The sequence below is a fragment of the Tachysurus fulvidraco genome, chromosome 25 (assembly GCF_022655615.1).
Source record: "Tachysurus fulvidraco isolate hzauxx_2018 chromosome 25, HZAU_PFXX_2.0, whole genome shotgun sequence".
Classification (NCBI taxonomy): domain Eukaryota; kingdom Metazoa; phylum Chordata; class Actinopteri; order Siluriformes; family Bagridae; genus Tachysurus; species Tachysurus fulvidraco.
Window position 1 is genome coordinate 17,451,297 of NC_062542.1, and position 18,956 is coordinate 17,470,252.

The 18,956-nt window shown below is 40.0% G+C and overlaps 4 protein-coding genes across 17 annotated transcripts; 3 read left to right on the forward strand and 1 right to left on the reverse strand.

Annotated features, from left to right (window-relative positions):
* Positions 1-179: 179 nt before the first annotated feature.
* apodb (apolipoprotein Db) lies at positions 180-5,168 on the reverse strand. 5 transcript variants are annotated; one of them, XM_027173729.2, is made up of 6 exons: positions 5,083-5,168; positions 2,537-2,621; positions 1,749-1,886; positions 1,537-1,658; positions 1,357-1,442; positions 180-614 (listed from the first exon to the last, which is right to left on the reverse strand). In XM_027173729.2, exons 3-6 carry the CDS (start codon positions 1,866-1,868, stop codon positions 379-381), a joined length of 564 nt encoding a protein of 187 aa, XP_027029530.1. In that variant the 5' UTR covers positions 1,869-1,886; positions 2,537-2,621; positions 5,083-5,168; the 3' UTR covers positions 180-378. The 5 variants fall into 5 exon arrangements, with proteins under 5 accessions (XP_027029530.1, XP_027029534.1, XP_047664457.1 ...); XM_027173733.2 differs by having other exon boundaries at positions 2,541-2,621; positions 5,083-5,163; XM_047808501.1 differs by lacking the exon at positions 5,083-5,168 and adding an exon at positions 3,059-3,194 and having other exon boundaries at positions 2,541-2,621.
* On the forward strand, positions 3,342-8,786 carry LOC113660323 (synaptonemal complex protein 1-like). Of its 4 annotated transcripts, XM_027173727.2 has the most exons (13): positions 3,414-3,430; positions 3,870-3,938; positions 4,008-4,259; positions 5,502-5,657; positions 6,060-6,177; positions 6,286-6,336; positions 6,426-6,503; positions 6,932-6,988; positions 7,632-7,691; positions 7,772-7,824; positions 7,911-8,013; positions 8,321-8,403; positions 8,485-8,786. In XM_027173727.2, the coding sequence occupies exons 4-13, from the start codon at positions 5,593-5,595 to the stop codon at positions 8,666-8,668; spliced, it is 852 nt and encodes a 283-aa protein (XP_027029528.1). In that variant the 5' UTR covers positions 3,414-3,430; positions 3,870-3,938; positions 4,008-4,259; positions 5,502-5,592; the 3' UTR covers positions 8,669-8,786. The 4 variants fall into 4 exon arrangements, with proteins under 4 accessions (XP_027029527.1, XP_027029529.1, XP_027029526.1 ...); XM_027173726.2 differs by lacking the exons at positions 3,414-3,430; positions 4,008-4,259 and adding an exon at positions 3,342-3,360; XM_027173725.2 differs by lacking the exon at positions 4,008-4,259 and having other exon boundaries at positions 3,353-3,430.
* A 394-nt stretch (positions 8,787-9,180) lies between these two features.
* mynn (myoneurin) lies at positions 9,181-14,994 on the forward strand. Of its 3 annotated transcripts, none has more exons than XM_027173751.2 (8): positions 9,181-9,313; positions 10,466-10,751; positions 11,064-12,406; positions 12,490-12,649; positions 12,941-13,119; positions 13,204-13,287; positions 13,380-13,466; positions 13,544-14,994. In XM_027173751.2, exons 2-8 carry the CDS (start codon positions 10,480-10,482, stop codon positions 14,284-14,286), a joined length of 2,868 nt encoding a protein of 955 aa, XP_027029552.1. In that variant the 5' UTR covers positions 9,181-9,313; positions 10,466-10,479; the 3' UTR covers positions 14,287-14,994. The 3 variants fall into 3 exon arrangements, with proteins under 3 accessions (XP_027029552.1, XP_027029551.1, XP_047664454.1); XM_027173750.2 differs by having other exon boundaries at positions 9,182-9,313; positions 10,463-10,751; XM_047808498.1 differs by lacking the exon at positions 9,181-9,313 and adding an exon at positions 9,406-9,421 and having other exon boundaries at positions 10,463-10,751.
* A 137-nt stretch (positions 14,995-15,131) lies between these two features.
* Positions 15,132-18,954, forward strand: lrrc34 (leucine rich repeat containing 34). Of its 5 annotated transcripts, none has more exons than XM_027173753.2 (10): positions 15,132-15,454; positions 15,566-15,678; positions 15,807-15,871; positions 15,946-16,029; positions 16,802-16,930; positions 17,225-17,320; positions 17,717-17,871; positions 18,167-18,322; positions 18,410-18,578; positions 18,656-18,954. In XM_027173753.2, exons 1-10 carry the CDS (start codon positions 15,351-15,353, stop codon positions 18,866-18,868), a joined length of 1,284 nt encoding a protein of 427 aa, XP_027029554.2. In that variant the 5' UTR covers positions 15,132-15,350; the 3' UTR covers positions 18,869-18,954. The 5 variants fall into 5 exon arrangements, with proteins under 5 accessions (XP_027029554.2, XP_027029557.2, XP_027029556.2 ...); XM_027173755.2 differs by having other exon boundaries at positions 15,134-15,454; positions 18,410-18,527; XM_027173754.2 differs by having other exon boundaries at positions 15,211-15,454; positions 18,410-18,536.
* The last annotated feature ends 2 nt before the right edge of the window (positions 18,955-18,956 follow it).

Genomic DNA, 18,956 nt, shown 5'->3' on the forward strand with positions numbered 1-18,956 from the left:
TATTATGTTGAAAAAACATGTTGGGGCGGGGCTAGGGGCGGGGCTAGGGGCGGGGCTAGAGTTTAAAACACTTCACTGAGATATGATAACTCTATATAGATATAATATAAAATAAAATAACTGAGATATAATAACTCTATGAAATAACCACATCACCATCACTCAGTTAATACACACTGTTTGTTTATGGAATTAAGCACTTTTTATTTAAAGCAATAGTAATAATTCATCCATGTTCATATTGATTAGGTCTAAAAGTAAATGCACACAAATAAAAGTGATTATGAAAGAAAGACATTGTAAGCATTTTCAATCTGCGCTTATTAAAGCGTGTATATTCATCCATCATATAGGCCTATGTATGTGGTGGTGGTAGTTTTAAGGCCCGCCCTCACAGCCGTGCTGATCAGTAGGAACCATTCGACTGATGTCGATGTTGTCCAGAGAGAAAACCTCCTTGGCATGATAGACTGTCTCAGGAGGAAGAGAACGACTGCGGGACAAAATCCAGGCGTAATCAACATGGAAGAGCCGGAGAACATCAGAGCAGGAGTAGAGAAGTGCTACAGAGTCATAATCAGTGGATAAAACCCAGTACGGGCTGTAGGGAGTGACTGGGAGAGGGAGAGGGAGAGGGAGAGGGAGAGGGAGAGAGAGAGAGAGAGAGAGAGAGAGAGAGAGAGAGAGAGAGAGAGAGAGAGAGAGAGAGAGTCAGTAAATCAAAGCAGTGGATCTGGTCCTGATCTCCTACACTTACATTTTATTTAAACAGAATCTGAGCAGCTCAGTGTTCTTACCTCATCATTATTTAGTTATTTCATGCTCTTATGTGTATTTTATTCTCTTCAAGTCAGATTATTCTCTCTTTTGCTGTAGAAGGTAAATTAACTATGGAAGCTACTCTGAATATATTATTGTTGTTGTTGTTGTTGTTATTATTTTAGTAATAATTTCTACATGAGTCACTCAATAATCACCTTACTTCAGATTAAATTATATAAAATTCGTTACAGTAATTTGTAAGCATCTTAATTTTATTATCTTATTGTCAGATTCATGGCTGGTAGTGAATTTGTTTGGGAGTCAGCTCTTATTAGTGAACTGAGTGGATTGTTCTGACTCACTGAAAAGAGTCGACGCTTCCATCTAGATTTCTTTGAGCTGAGGCTTATCAGTGAGATTAACACATCACATAAAGAAACCTGCAGCATGATTTAGATGAACTATTTGAAATGAGCTTGTTGTGTATAAAATGACTGACAAAAGGTCTCACCAAATTAATAAACTACAGATGTTTCATGTTATTTCTACAAGCAAAGAATAAAAAAATTGACAACTGCACCTTTAAATACTCACAGTATGAGAAACTGACTCCGAGTTTAGCTGGTTCTCTTTGGTTCTGTATGATGGCCGTTCCCTCAGCAGTCCTCACTTTTCCTTTACTGTAAACAGCACATCATAAATATATAGAATGGAATTAGATCTCATACATCCATTTGTAATAATATACAAACCATTTAAATATAAATCCCTCACCGGGTCCGAGCATAAACAACCCTGATGGTCTTGTCAGGTCTGAGGGAGTAGTTGGTTTCGATGCATGTACCTTTCTCATAGGTTGCTGGGATCTTCTCGATTTCATACCACTTTCCTAGGTACTGCATTTAAAAACAAAATAGAAAAGATGAATCCAGTCACAGTAAATGAGTGGAATTTGGGAAATAAACGACAAGAAAGTTTCTCCAAACCCTGTTCAGGTCAAAGTTCGGCTGGACCATCGGCGTCGGACACGGACCCCAGTGGAAGACCTGGGAAGACACTGAGATGGCCAGTGTCAGAGAGATAATCCACAAGCCAACTGTCTTCATGGTAGAGACTGTGTCTGTCTGTGAGGTGGTGAGAAGGTAGTGAGTGCATCGTCAGAAATTATAATGCATGAGTCGTCATGTGGCCTCAGACTGGTATACAGCTTCCTATTGTGCTGTCAAACAACAACTGTTGTGTTCTGTTGATCTGCAGAATTTAATTTAGTTTAATTACATTTATTGTTAAGCAGGAAACTCTTACTAAGGCTCATGTCCCATCACAAATGAGTCACAGACAGCTGTCATAAAATTAAAATCAAGGCCTGTTAAATCTTACAAAAATCTTACCAAAATATCTTAGCTTTTGTTTACATAAAAGAGACCTAATATATATAACTATTAATATTACACCTAATTTTACAAAATTTATAAAACCACTCTGTCACACTAATAACAACATCACAAGAATACTGGAGTAGAATTGCTCACATAATCTACTGAGACTTAATAATCTACTCATTATTTACTTATTTATTTGATTAATATAAAAAGTAATTTGTTGTGCACACAACACAAAACAATGTAGGTTAATAAAACACTAAATAATAATAAAATGTCAGGGCTGAGTTTATATATTTAAAAAGTAGTACAAATATATTTATTTGACTTACTAACATTATAAATGCTTAAAATTAGCACTTTTAATGAATCTTTTGAGAAATAATTCTTACCTGCCTGTAACTTATCTGTCCTCGAATCTGTCAGTGTCACTGGGGTGGTTTCGGGAAGCCGCCGGATTCTGAACTGACTGAATTTCTAAATTCAGGAGCAGATGGTGGGGCAATGGGGCAAATTTAAATCGGGACAAAGCAGCTTTTATTTAAATACTAGTGCATTGGTGCTGCGGCTTGTATCAAACAAAAAAACAAACAAACAAACAAATAAAATGAATTGTACTGGCACCTAATTTATATTGTACATGACCTAGGGCTACTTAACGTAAAATAATAATAATAATAATAATAATAATAATAATAATAATAATAATAATAATAATAACAACAACAACAACAACAACAACAACAACAACAACAATAATAATAATAATAATAATAATAATAATAATAATAATAATAATAATAATAATAATAATAATAATACATGTAAACAAATACACTTATTCCGAATGTTTAAAAAATAACAAATAAGGGAAAAAGGTTTCGAATAAGAAGATGTAATAAAATCATACCCACTTTTCGTCTGGTGTTAGAAAATATATAATCTGCAAAATATTAAATATAAACTATAATTAAGGTGCATAAGGAAATTCTCAGCTGAGGGGATCGTGGAGTTTATGAGTCATGTGGAAACTGATTCTATTTTCATTCGAGTCATTTGATTCAATATTAGCTATTAACTGATTTCTACCGACTTACGTGGCGTGTTATGATATAATATTGTGTTATTTATTGATTTGTATTATGAAAGAGAGAACTATAACTGATCTAATAATTATACAGATGATTCAGCAGAGTACACGTTAAAGAGTCGTTCGGTAAGATTCACTTGTGAATCGATTCATTTTAGCATTATCGTTATTTATCTGTTAATAAAGACACATGACGGTAAGACCTGAGAGAAAAGAATGAGCTAACAAATGTTTGGTTAAACAGAGACTTTAAATTACTCTAGTTATATGTTTGTAGATGTAATCTTTTCGGAAAACTTTATAAAATGTGCTTTAACGAGTCTGTAGTTTGAGCGTTAGCACACAAGCTAAATAAGCTAAATTTAACTAGTCTGACTTACACTAGTTATATTTAACTAGTCTGACTTACACTAGTTATATTTAACTAGTTTGACTTACACTAGCTCAATGTAACTAGTCTGAAAAGTGAACACTATTCATTATTAGGGACTTTTTAGTATTTCACTTAATTAGTTTGGTCATTAAACTGAAATGTTGTCACGTTATTTCACTCTTTATTGTGTTACAGCTCTGATGCTGAAATGTACTGAATCATAATAAATATAACTGTAATGTTTTTTTTATCTGATGTTCAGTTGTTAGATGAAGATGCAGTTTGTGGAGGAATTTGACTCTCTTTACACCCCAGAGGAACATCAGAATGAGTGAGTGTTTAAAATATTCTGATGTAGTTATAAAACACACTAAAGCTCCATCAGTGCTTCGCTCTCCAGGTGTTTAGTGAAGATCAGACAGTCAGGATTTCTAACGACGCTGGTGATCTCTCCGGTGACCTTACACTTTCTACCCAACAAAACGGACGAACTCCTTCTGCCCACCGGGACAAATAAGGATCGTTCACACTACTGTGTGTTTACAGAAACCTGTCTGAACGACGGCACGCCACCTGTCTGCCGAACCCTCAGCTGTACAGAGCGGACAGGGAGATCACAGGACTGAGCGACCTGCTTCTACATCAGTGAAAGGTGGTGTACAGACATATCAGTGTTAAAGAAGATGTGTGGTCCAGATCTAGATGCGCTCTCCGTTAACTGTAATCTGCAGGAGTTTCAGTGAGCCTGGCTTTACAAAATCTGATCAGATTACAGGGACAGAACAACACCATGTTATAATAATTCTTGGGGACTTTAATCAAGCACATACTGTATCTTCTGTGAAATACAGACAGCTGAGACAGTGACAGTAATACAGTATACTGGAGCACAGGAACACGCTGAATAAGTAGATTAGAGCAGCTAAGAAGAGCTACGATAAAAGGTTGGAGGTTCAGTTCACTCTAATGACTCAGCTTCAGCCTAGAAAGATCTGAAAGCCATCACCAACTAGAAGACATCAATCCCCAAGCACTGTGGTGAATCAACAACTTGCTGAAGATCCGAATGAGTTTCATTGTAGATTCAACCCCCCACACACACCCCTCTTCTGATCATCTCTTTACACAACCTTTAACACCACAGTAAACCCCTGTTCAGATACAACACATTAATGTTCACAAATCTGACTGTTATAGTGCACCTTTCTTCCTGACGCTGCTCCACTATTGTATATCCTGCACTAATGTACAGTTAAGTTTTTCGTTCTGTTGTAATATAAGTAAAATTTCTATTTGTATATCTGCACTGGCCACTTTGCCCATCCTGCATTAGTGTACAATTTATACACATCGTTTTTTATAACCTTTGTTTCTTATATTTATGCTTCTTGTCATATAGTATTATGCACCAACACACCAAGACAAATTCCTGTACATATAGACCTTATAATCCCTGCAAAAAAAAATAACAATACCTGCAATAATCTTATATTTATCCAGCCTCCATCCTAGTACATCCCTGCGGCTCATTCTATTCTATTCCATCCTATTTCATTCTTTTTTATTCTATTCTATTCCATTTTATTCTATTATATTCCATTCTGTCATCTATAGCACAACTGTACATACAATTTATTTATTTTTCAATTAATTTTTATATTTTTGTCTATTTGTATTTACATATGTGTGTTTTTATGTATTTATTATTATGTATTTTTATGTATGTATTGTCTGTGTTGTCGTATCTGTGTACTGGAAGCGTATGACACTAAAACAAATTCCTTGTATGTGCAAGCATCTTTGGCGATAAAGCTCTATCCGATTCTGGTTCTGATTCTAAAGTAAACAGAATTTTCTCTGGTGTAATGTATTTATTTCTGTTTTTGCTGCACAGCCATTCAGATGATGACAAAGATAAAGCTGAGCTTCTGCACTCCAACAGCTGCCTGAGGACTTTGAACACCGACCTACAAAAAGCTGTTGAAATGGCAGAAGACAGCAACATGCTTCTGAGGTCCGAGAACAATGAACTCAAGAACCAAATCAGAAGGTAGCAGACATCACAGACATGCAGTCTACAGCTTCACATGCTTACACACACATCGTCTCACCGGGATAAAAAACAGCCTGTATAATGTTAGAGAGAAACTCGTCTGTGCTGAAGATTTCATGAAACCTCAGATTTACAGCCTGATGCTGGAGACGCCTGCACTACAGTCAGAGCTGCTGTTATAGAATATTAATAATCACCTTCTGACCCCACAATACAGAATAAAGAATACATGTTCACCATATAAAATAAACAGGGAAAATAAGAGTTAGTTTTAAGTATTAAATATATAAGTTGTTATTTAGCACTTAAGGAACAGAAGTTACCTTCTGAAATAATCGTGCATTTCATTCAGATATTTCCTGCTACATGTTATTAATGCACAAATGTGTGTTTGTAAAGCCTGAAGCAGTCGATTCAGAAGGTCCAGCCTCTTGTGAATGAACTGGAGGATATTCGAGCTGCAAAGACAGAGAAAGATCAGATCTGCGACGCAGTGGAGGCCAGACTCAACAGACTTGTGCGTACAGAGGACAGATATTAATCTGTGGAGTTCTCTCCTGTGACATTGTCTCTTACCTAGTGACTGTTCTACAAATCATACTTTATTTTTGTCATCTTGTGACAGGCAAAGGAAAATGAAACACTCAGACAGCAGGTAGAAGTGCTTACTAGTGAGGTACGTGCAGGTCAGAGGTGATTCCTTTCCTTCTTTTTCAGTTTTATGTAATTGGTTAAATTTATGTGAATCTGCACTTTTCATTACAGATGTCCAGCTTCATCCTGGAAAGAGATCAGAAGGAGGAGGAGTTCACTAAGCTCAGCTGTGTCCTAAGAGCTTTACAAGTGATCTATTTTAGCTATTATATATATGTGTGTGTGTGTGTGTTTTTATGTTTTATTATCTCTCATGGCAAAGCCCTGTTCAGTTCTAGAGTCTGATTAGTCTAATTGTTTTGCTAGTAGCAGCTCATTCAATGGGACGTGTAGGAGGAGATATTTATAACTTTATCAGACTTTATCTTTAGGACAGAGGATTTTATGCTTTTATAACATGTTTTGCGGCAGTTCCAGAAAATTAAATGTTTTAAAAATACATTAATTAATCTTATCATTAGCAAATTAACTGTGGTATAAGGGGAATAAAACAGGTGGGAAAATGCTTCATCTCTTCAGCTGCATCACACCACCCCAGCATTGTCATTACTCAAAGAGCAACAAACATCCTGTTACACACACATTACATTACATTACACATCTGCTTTATGTTTCAGCAACAGCTGGAGGAGAACAGGCTTCATCTGGAACAAAAAGATGAACTTATAAATCAGGTACGTTTTTATAAAAAACAAAATAATTCACAGTGGTTTCATCACAGTTGACTGTAAATCTTGTGTAATCTTTAATTAAGTTAGAGTTAGTTAGAAATTTAACTCCTTTTCATCCACTGCAGATAAACCTGTTTAACCAAATCACTAATAATAGAAATCTAAAAGCGGATGTTGTGTCATTAAATGTCTAAACTATAAAACACAAATTCGATTCTATAACCGTAAAGATTTGAGGCAGATAAACAGACAGACGGACAGACAGACAGACGTGTGAGGAAAATCTTCCCAAATTTGATCTTTTGAGATTTAATCCAGTTTCCCAACACCGGAGTGATGCAGTAAAATGTAGTTCCAGTTTTTAACACATACTCTAATTGGAGACTTTGTGACAGGGATGTGGTAGCCTAGTGGGTAAGGTGGGTAAGGTGTTGGGTTACCAATCGGAAGGTTGTGAGTTTGAATCCCAGGTCCACCAAGCTGCCACTGCTGGTGCCCTAACCTTCAATTGATTAGTTAAAATGTAAGTAGCTCTGAATGAAGGGAGTCTGCTGAATGCTGGAAATATAAATGACAGTGAGTTAACAGGCTTTGTGTTTAGAAGATAACGTTAAGGTGTAGAATACTCATGATCATTTTCTAACAGAGGGATCTTGTCATCAAGCAACTGAAAAACTCAGTGTCCGAATACATCACCATTAACCAGGTACGCTGCTGTTCTCGCTCATCATCGTAGATTTTTTTTACTATTGTAAAAAATATTAAAACGTGATATTTATTATCCAGGACATGAAGGAGAACCTAAAGGAGTTAGAAGACCAGTTGGCGTTGGCTTTAGTGTATGTACATTCTCTGTACCTTTAAATTATTCTATTATGTGAAATATATCAGAGTAAATCCACATGTTTTAATATTTACTTAACAGTAGCAGTGAAGGGAGCTTCATGAACGTGGATATGAGACTTGCTCTCGCTCCTGAGAACTCTGTTTCACTCAGAGAAGAGCTCGGCATTCTGTCTGAGGATCAGGTACAGTTCTGATGATCACTATTTCACCGCAGACCCGAGTGCCGTCTCAGATTTATGCCTTAACCTACCAAGACTGTTGGATTTTTTTTTGTTTGGTGATTTTTTTAAATACATTATCCTTTGTATATTAACAGGTCATTCAGGTGTATGGCAGACGCTCCACTAATAATAAACAGATTTTATAAATAATTGACATGGTGACCATTTAAGAAACTTCATCCCACACTACCACGTCGTTGATTATTTTCCTCTAACAGCACCACATCTAGTGACTTATTTCTTACTTGATATTCTGCTGATGAACTAGATGAACCCTGAGGAGGAACAGAAAGAGGAGGAAGACAATGCAGAGACTCTGGTGGAATATTCAGCACTTTATGTGCCAAAAAGGTTATTAATTTATACTAATTTGAATGACTTTTTTCGACACACCCTGAGCTCACTAAAAATATTCTGTTCTTTATTTAAAAGTGTGACTCACAGATATAAGAGAAATATAGGGACAGGAGCCTGCGCTGCTGTGGCACTCTGTTTCGGTGTGTTGGGTGTGTTTGGAGTGTTTACTCCCATCCTACTCACAGACATACTGGATACCATCCGTCACCTGATCCAACCGTACGCTCGATTATATCACAGCGGCCTTCCTCCTGTATAAACACCATCCTGTCACGAATCCTGTTCACTGGAGTTCATATTGCAGCTGAATGTTCTCTATGTTCTTTCCCACACTCTGATAATAAAGTGAGAGTGTTTCCCTTCTCCAACTTTACCAACTTTAGTGTGCATGTTTTTTCATTCATTCTCTCGTAATCGACTCTTCACTAAAACGGCTCAGGAGTCTTTTTTATTTGTTTATCGTGTTTCACTGTAAGACCTCAGACATGCATCAGAAACGATAACACGTTAAAAGTGTAAACAACGTTCATTTTTTACATTTAAATGTATACTTATTAATAAACCATGTTCCGTTCTTCTGTCGTTTTGATCTGATTATTATTATTTTAGTGTAAAAACTCTAAACAGGTTTATGGAGATGTGAATAAATGTGAACTGTAGAACTGTGAATTATTTATTTATTTATTTATTATGTAGTAAAACATGGGGTGGACAACAGATTTGGACAAACACGTTTTTTGAAGAAACCCAGAGGGTAGAAACTTGATGGAACTCTCTAGCGCCACCTACAGGATGAACCAGCAAAGCCAGGTTCGACCCGGATATGACGTCATGTTAGCGCCTGCTGGTCTAGCCTAAAAATGGCCGACCATAGTGAAGGATTTTAATCTACGCTTGTATTAATGTAAGGTGTAAATATTTCACATCAAAATATTTTAAATATAAGTGTTTTTTTTCTAGAATCATTTCTATATTTATTATGTGGTTTAACGCGCCTTAAGGCTGTTTTGAGGTAAAACCGGATTCCGAGTCGTTTTCCGAAATAAGAGCCCTTTGTTTTTATCGTTAAAACTTGTCGCGATCTTTACTGAGCTTCAGCAGAAATAAGAGGTTTTATGGTATAAACACTGCACATTAAAATCGGATTTATAGACAGGGTTTGAGTCTCAGGTGAAGCCGAGTTGCTAATCCGTTAGCACAGAAGTTAGCGTTAGCTTTAGCTTAGCAACTTTTAAACGGCGGGAACTTTTATTTTCCCTCAGAGTGTGTTGTTCTGTCACAGCTGTTAAAGTCCACATTATTTACCACTTTATGTTCTCACACACACACTTAAAGCCCGTGGATGCTGTAGCACCTGCCATTAAACTGCTAACCTTAGGGACGTTTAGTCAGTTTTAATCATTGCAGTGAGTCATTAAAAGAATCATCTTATTGAGTTATAACGTTATAATACACTCCTGTGTAATTGATGCTACTAACGTGAGCTCAGTAAACAGACAGAGAAAGACGTTGATATGAGATATAAAACCGTCCGTCAGTGTTTTTGGCTTCATGCTGTAACATAACGAAGATATTTTGGTCCAAATGCTTAAACATTAGAATGATTTACATCATGACTCATTATGATTCATTCATTTGATTCACTTGATTCATTCCCTGTGTGTGAAAAGCACAGGAGGACAAATTCTGTAAAATTCAGGTTCCCGGTAATGTGAGACAGGATGAATTTATACTGATGTGTGTCACTAAAAGTCACTGACATTTGGGTAAAGAGAGGAAATGGTGTGAATTGTGCGTTATAACGTCAGCCCTGGTGGTCCACAACCTTAAAAACTCTTATAAATAAGCCTTAACATTTACATTCACTTTAACATACGCTTTGTAATTACACTTATTTTCCTTATAATAAATAAGAGGAATCAAGAGAACGAGTTATTTTTTAATGAAGATTTTCTTTGTTGTAAAGAATCCAAGGATGTAATAAAATGTCATTTGTGCACAAAAGGATGTTGGGATTGTTTATAACGTATTGTTTCTTCTCTTACTTTCTCAGCAGACGTTCTGACAGCCATGGCCCATATCCCTCACGGCGAGTTCCTCCTGGAGCAGCTGAGGAAGCAGAGAGAGCGAGGTTTCCTGTGCGACTGCACCGTGGTCATCGGCCAGGCTCGCTACGAAGCTCACCATAATGTACTGGCGGCCTTCAGCGAGTATTTCTCCACACAGTGCATCGATGCAGGAAGAGAAGACGCCACCATTACGTTGGACCCGGAGTGGGTTAACAGCACCGTGTTCGAGAAACTGCTGGACTACATGTACACGGGGAACTTAAACATGGATGGGTGAGGACAAGAGTCAGAGTCTATGGCTACTGGGGCTTAGAGATTAGTCTGAGAGTGTGTTGAGGCTTTTCTGGGTGCACGGCAGGGTTCTTGCACATCTTGGAAATCTATTATACCTGGTGTTTATAAATATCCGTGATTTTCTGGCAAATATTTTAAACTGATCAGGACAATTTGCTCATATATTATAGCCACAATGGCATTTCATACTTTTTCCCAAAAACTGAAGCAAAATGAAAGATTAAAATGACTAACAATGGGTTGCTTATATACACATGCAGTAGGGTCTCTGTCTCCTTGTGTGTTCTGCAGGGATGAAATTCTAAATGTTCAAAACACAGCATCGTACCTTGGGATACAGGAGGTCCTGGCTCTCTGTTCTGCTGCCAAAGACAGTCCTATTGCTGTGACAGACACGATCTTAACAGATCCTCGTTCTCCGCTCAGCCCGGATGACTACGAACCACTGGAGCCACTTGAGGAAGTGGAGGAAAGGGAGATGCTGAGGAAGGAGGAAGAGAAGAAATCTGGAATGTTTCAGGAAAAAGTGGCATCACTTGATGATTTCCAGTTTTCCAGTGAGCAAACTCCACAGGGCTCAGAGAAGAGGATCCGGAAGCCCAGAACTCGTCTTTATGAAGAGGAGGATGAGTCCACGAAGAAGGAAAGCCCACAATTTTCACCGAGAGGACGAGGCCGTGGCAGGGGCAGGCCGAGAGGGCGGCCTCGGACAAGACCTTTAGATTCTGATAAAGCGGATGTTGTGGTGATGGACAAGAGTCCAATTACAGAGACTGCTGTAGTGCGAAGAGGAACCGGAAGACCGAGAGGCCGCCCACGTACAAGACCGCTGTCTTCCGAAGCAGTAGATTCTGCCTGTGCTGAAGAGAACAGCACAGTAGCGAATAATGAAGAAATGGCAACCGGGACAGAGCAGTCAGAAGCATCTAAGTCTTTAAATCCACAAGGAGACACAGAGGTTGTAAATAACGTAAATAACGAGGAAGTAGAAAATAAAGCAGCATCAGACACTGAGAATCCTAAAGTTGGTGTGGTAACAAAGCGAGGACGAGGCCGACCACGGACCAAGTCTCTGCCTTCTGAGTCTAACGATATTCAGAACCCAGAGGACATGTTCACACAGATCTTACAAAAAGAAGGAAGCGTGCGTAAGAGAGGAAGGCCACGTTCTAAACCCCTGCCATCTGAAATGCCAGAATCCGACAACACGGAAGGAGGAACGGAACAGGATGAGGGACCAGATCAGGAGAATAACCAGCCAATAGCATCTTCCTCTGAGCCCTTTGACGACCAACAAGAAACTCCGCAACACTCCAAGATGCTCCGGACGAGCACCAGGAAGCGGAGCCTGAGCCGAAAGCTGAGAGAAAGCCAAGCCAGCAACGATGAAAATGAGCAGGATGAAGCAGCGGAGGAGGAGGGCAGTGAAGATTGGGAGGAGGAAAAGGATGTCCAGGTGTTGCAAGACAAGCTGCGGCCCATCTGCAACATCTGCGGGAACCTGTTCTCGGAAATGAGCAGCCTGCGCAGACACATGCGCATACACAAGGGGCTTAAACCGTATCAGTGCCAGCTGTGCGGACGCTGCTTCAGGCAGGGAAACCAGCTCAAGACTCACCTGCGGATTCACACAGGTAACGGCTTTAACACCGCAGATCTCTCTTCTTCTAAGATTTCGAACGTTTTTTATTAACGTCTGCACTTCCTGTGCGTGCAGGTGAAAAGCCATTCTCCTGCAGCTGCTGTGATGCCTCCTTCGCACAGAAATGTCAGTTAGTGTATCACTGCCGAATGCATCACGGAGAGGAAAAGCCTCACAAGTGTGACGTGTGTCCTGCAGCTTTCGCTACGTCCAGCAATCTTAAAATCCACATGAGGTGTGTTACTTAATTACCTGGATTCAATATAGTGCAGTGAGTAATGAAGAAAAGGAAGGTTTGGTCTGTGAAATCGGCCGAGAAAGCAGTCGGACGTGTCACTTTATTGTGTCACACCTAATTTAAATGAGATATTAAAAAAAAGACATAAAATATCTTGATTGCATTTTCCTCATGTACAGTGCTGTGCATATGCAGGGAAAAATAATAGAGCTGTAATTACAATGGGATCAAATCAGCAGCTACTCGGTCTTAGATTCATGACGTATGAAACATTTCCTCTCCACACAGGACACACAGCGGGGAAAAGCCGTATGAATGTGGGGAATGTGGGAAGCGTTTCACTCAGGCCAGCACGCTGATGTACCACAAGCGCCGACACACGGGGGAGAAACCCTACGTCTGTGACACGTGTGGGATGGCCTTCGCTGTCTCCAGCTCGCTCATCTCACACACCAGGAAGCACACAGGTGAGACAACACCAGATAAAACTCATCAGCAGCACTTTTATGGAGTTAAAGCATTTGACACATTTTGTCATTAATTTTTCCCAGGAGTGACTCCTTACATCTGTCTGGACTGTGGGAAACCCTGCTTAACATCTGGGGAGCTCAGGAAGCACATGGACATCCATAATGGTGAATTGGAGCAAAATATAAACCCATATTTCTGAAAATATTTGCTGGGCTTATTATATTATTATACTTGACTGGTGTGTTCTTCAATTCAGGTTCGAGAAGAGTGATCTGTAATATCTGTGGAAGCACTCTCTCTGATATTTATAGCCTAAAGAAGCATCAAGCTCTAAGACACAAAGGTAAGTGTGGAACATTATTACAGCCTTCAGGAACACTTTTAACTTTGCCTCTAAATAACCATTTTTTAACCAATCAGCTCCTACAGAGCAAGACGACGAGCCAAAGAAACCAGAATCCGTCGAGTGTCCCATCAACATCCCGATCGATCACCAGGGTCTGATAGCCCGAGTGCGGTCTGTTCTATCAGAATCCCCAGAGCCAAGCTTCCCAGATGAATCCCCTCTCACCTCTGAGGCCTCAATGATCATCCATCAGCCAGAAACCCCAATGATCATTAAACATTCCGACGGCACAGAAGCACCGATGATCATCCAGCATTCGGACGCTTCAGGAACCCAAATGATCTCAGGATCCCCAATGATCATCCAGCACGCAGAGTCCTCGGAGGCTCCTATGATCATCCAGCACGCTGAAGCCGGAGGAACACCGATGATCATCCAGCACTCCGAAGCTGGAGGAACTCCTATGATCATCCAGCATTCAGAAGCAGGAGGAACTCCAATGATTTTTCAGCATTCAGAAGGTTCAGACACACCACTGATTATCCAACATGCTGATTCCTCAGGAGCACAGATGATCTCAGGATCGCCAATGATTATCCAACATGCAGATTCCTCCGAGACTCCCATGATCATCCAGCATTCGGAAGCTACAGGATCACCGATGATCATCCAACATGACGAATCCACAGACACCCCAGTGCTCATTCAGCACGGAGAGTCCGGGGAGCAAGTGAGTTATGTTGTGGAGCAGTATGAAATTCCTGGTTCCTCAGACCTCGAACACGCTCAGATCGTCATCGTGCAGACCATCGATTAAGATGACGCCTGGAGGACATTTGGTCTCTGCAGCGTATCTGTTGCAGTACAGAGTAGTTTTAGAATAGAATAGTCTTTGTAAGGTGGAGACAATCTTCAGGCTGTTTCAGAGGCTGCTGCACCAGGAGCTCCTTTTTAATTAGGGTGTTTTTTTTTTGTTGTTTTTTTTTTTTTATTTAATGTTGGGGGAAAAGTTTAATAAATGATCTTCTGATCATGTCCACAAGGCTGTACTTCTGCTCAATGTCATTTTATAATCGTATGAATTTGCTTTACATGTAAAAGCATCTGATAACCGTAGAGTCGAGGGAACGTTTTGAGTTCAGATTTTGCTCTTAACATGATATCGTGTGATCGTGCTACTATTTTTTATTTTTTTTTCCCTTTGAAGGAAAATGATGACAAACGATGAGTTGTCTGACTTGGTTATTTTTCATAATGTGAGTTTGTGGAGTTTTAAAAACGACGTTGACTCTTTAAACTAAAGACTTCTGTTTTGACATAAAATTTCCTTTGATGATGAGATTTGTTCATATCTGACATTTCGTTCTCGTTGCTCTTCCTGATGATAAAATGGACTTTTACACAAACAGACGTTAAAGTGCTGATGCCTTTCTCACACGATCTGTACCACAACCTACATATTGGCTAAAGTTACCATGTGCTAATGAGCTCCAGCCTTTCAATAAACATCCTGTTGTGTTAATGATCACTGCTACATGAAATGTGGGTAAAAATCTGCATCCTAAAGACTTAAGGGTAATGATGATGAGTTTAGGGTTATTAATACTCATTAACACTCATTAACATCATCACTCAGGCGTCTCTGCGTGTTGATGATGATGAGAAACTGTGTTCAGTGTGTTGATGGTTAAAGTTCCCACAGTTTACCGGAAGTGTGAACATTTTAGACACCATGAGGAACATTAGCGCGAGGGCAGAGTGTGTGTTGTGAGTGCAGCACGTGCGGGGCGGGGCGGCCCGGTCTCTATGGCAACACAGCGCTATGGCAACACACAACTAACCCCAAAGCGTTGCGTCTTCGTTCGGTGACGCATCATTAACATGGATAATGTAATTGACCTTTATTCATCAATCTGCTCTGATCTTCATCTGTCTCCGAATCCTTACATTTCTCAAGAGTTAAAAGAAACGGAAAAGTGCGACAGGTTTGTGTCTGTGAGTGTGTGTGTTAATGTGTGTTAGTGTGAGTGAGTGTGTGTGTGTGTGTGTGTGAGAGAGAGAGAGACAGAAGGTTAGCTAACAATTTTCTCCATCAGAGATTTGTGTCTCAAACTAACGGGCAACAACCGACTGAAAGAAGTGATCAGATTAACGGATGATGATGTTAAAGTTTTGTCTAAAACACTCAGGAACAATTTACATGTCAAAGGTGAGTCTGAATTCTGTATTACAGTCATGTGAGTTATTTATAGAAATTATAGACGTCTTGTTTATTTACATTATTATTATTATTATTATTATTATTATTATTATTATTATTATTAACTTTCTGTTCAGCTTTAGATCTGAGATATAACAGGATCTCAGATGAAGGAGCAGCTCATCTTGCAGATCTGATCCAGGTATTTTACATCTGAACAAAATAATCATGATGTTCAGTTGAACCTGAGATTTGCACTGATGTGACCTGTTACAGGAGAACGAGACGCTACAGGAGATCGATCTGATGTGCAATGACATTGGAGCTGATGGTGCAGAGCGAATTGCCAAAAGTTTGCATGTAAGAATTCTCTAGTTCATGTTAAAGGAGCTGTTATAATTTTTGTGTTATTCCTAATGAGACAGGGTGTGATGGTGAGGTTACTGTTAGCAGTTTATTAATGTCCCATATAACCTTCTGATTTGCCAAATCTGAAGATTATTATATTTAGTGAAGTGAATATGACATACGGCTAAGTACGGTGACCCAGACTCAGAATTCGTTCTCTGCATTTAGCCCATCCATAGTGCACACACACACACACACACACACACACACCGTGAACACACACCCGGAGCAGTGGGCAGCCATTTATGCTGCGGCGCCCGGGGAGCAGTTGGGGGGGTTCGGTGCCTTGCTCAAGGGCACCTCAGTCGTGGCCGGCCCGAGACTCGAACCCACAACCTTCGGGTTACAAGTCAGACTCTCTAACCATTAGGCCACAACTGCCCCCACAACATTGCACTTTTTATCTGTTTTCATTTAATATTGTGCATCATCACTGAAAATGTTCCTGTTCTCAATTACGCTGAAGTTAATTAGAGAAAATGACCTAAATCACATCAATTAGAAACCGTCAACATCTCTGTCATGAGGACGTCAGAAAACCTACCTTACCTTCTGACATTGTCCTGTTTACAGGAAACTCATCAACACCTTCCGGCCAATCACGATCCAGTATTCAAAGAGAGCCGTGGGACAGTATTGTGGGCTGATGTACAAATTTATCATGTGGTTTTGGTTTTTAAAGATTCACAGAATTGATTAATCAGCTGATGTGTGTGTTTGTCAGCACAACAAAACCCTGAAGAGATTGAGAATGACAGGAAATAAGATCGGGAACAAAGGTGCCATGCACTTGGCCAGCATGTTACAACTGAACAGCACATTAGAAGAGCTGGATGTGTCAGACTGTGACCTGGTATGTTGGACAAACTTGGCTCTGTGAGAGATGCCAGATATGGTGATGTATAAATATACTGTGTAGTTATACATCTGGTGAATAGTGAACATTTGAAGAACTACAGAGATTCAGAGACACCTGGGCTGTGAGTAGATCTGAGGATCTGAGGATTTTACACACAGGATAATGATTTCAGATTAAACATACGGTGAAAATCTCCCCAGTTGTTATTAAGTGTGTTCCAGACTCCAGTTACTCTTTAAATGTTTACTCATTACATACATTTTGTGTGTATTTTATTGGACTCTACAGGACACACAGAGTCTGATCACGTTTGCGATCGTTCTTACCAACAACAGAAGCCTTGTCTCTGTCAATGTCAGTCGTCCCCTCCTCTTCAGTCTACAGGTAGCACACCGGGTGTGGACACGAGTCACGTGACTCAGGCACATTTATTTGGTTTAGACTCAACTTGTAAAGATTAAAATGAATTAAAGTGTCAATATTTTAATATTATGAATGCTTTAGTACCAGATGTTAGTACTACGACTGAGTTATAACCTCTTAGCAAAGATCTTATCCTAAAAGATTAAAGTTCTTATGACTGGACACCAGACAGTGTGTAATATTGAGTTTAAATGTGCGATAAAGGCGATAAATCACCACCAGGGGGCGCATTGTGTTTGTCACATATACTGTATGCTACATTAAAAAAAACCCTGAAAGGCCTCAGAGGAAACACAGAAGTGAACACTTGGGTGTGCAGTGAACACCGGATGTTTGTGTGTTTGTGGTGTGTGACAGGAGGAGACTACAGTCCACACAGCTCGCATGTTAGAGGTCAATCACAGCTTGAAGGAGCTTCACATGGGCAAACACGGCATGACAGACTGCGGACTTCAGAGACTGTGTGAGGCATTAATCAAAAACCACAGCCTCTGTTACCTTGATCTACGCTGGTACACACACACACACACACACACACACACACACACACACACACTTTGCTGTATATAAAATGGCCAGAGGATTGAGTTGTATTTATTTTAGTGTTTTTTGCAGCAGCAGTTTTACTATTTGTATTTAATCAGCATTAATATTGAGTGACGTCGTTGTGTTTGAGATGTAAAGATGGAGGCAGTTAAGGTGTGTGTCTATAACATGAAGTGAGAGGTTCAGACCAAACCTGTGATTGTTCTGCAGCTTTGTTTTCTCATTTTAATTATTTTTCTATGATGTTTTTTCATTGTGCAGCAACAGAATAACGAGGGATGGAGCGAGACACTTGGCCGGGCTCCTAAAACAAAACGACACGCTGAAGATTCTGGACCTGTCCTTCAATCGTATCGAAGATGAAGGCACCGTGTGTCTGAGCGACGCCATCGCGCTTAAACACACCGGACTCAGAGCGTCAGTGTCACTTCCTGTCTACAGTTCTGACTTGCTTGTAATTACCGCATGCATTTTATTGTTCACTTTGTCGTCTTCCTCCACCAGACTCTCCATCCAGAGCAACGACGTGTCCACCCTCGGCCTGCTTTCTCTCAGCAAAGCCATTAGCGCTAATCCTCATCTGACCCACGTTTACATCTGGGGGAACCGACTGGAGGAGCCGGTGTGTGTGGTGAGATCATTACTGCAGCTCGTCTACACAACGACTCACAAAGTCTGCAATTTAATCCAGTGTTTAATTTAAAGTGTTTCAGTAGAACATGATCATCATTGTACTTCTCTCCCGCTCAGGCTTTCTCTCAGCTTCTCTCCTCGAGCCGTCTGTCAGAGCAGCACACGGACGTGACCCCGTACACAGTGGACGGGCGCGTTTACCTGGCCGAGATGTCTAACGGGTTACGGCGACATTATTACTGGACCCCGAGCTACAGTGAAGACGGAGGCGCTTCCAGTAACGCGGCACTGACTCTAAACATCACACCAGCTTCAGCCTTACTGAGCTAAACAACCTCTGTGTTACTGTGGGGTTAAAACCTGTGACCCACCTGCTGTAAGCGTCTGGCCGGAATAAACGCTGTGTTCTTACTGAAGT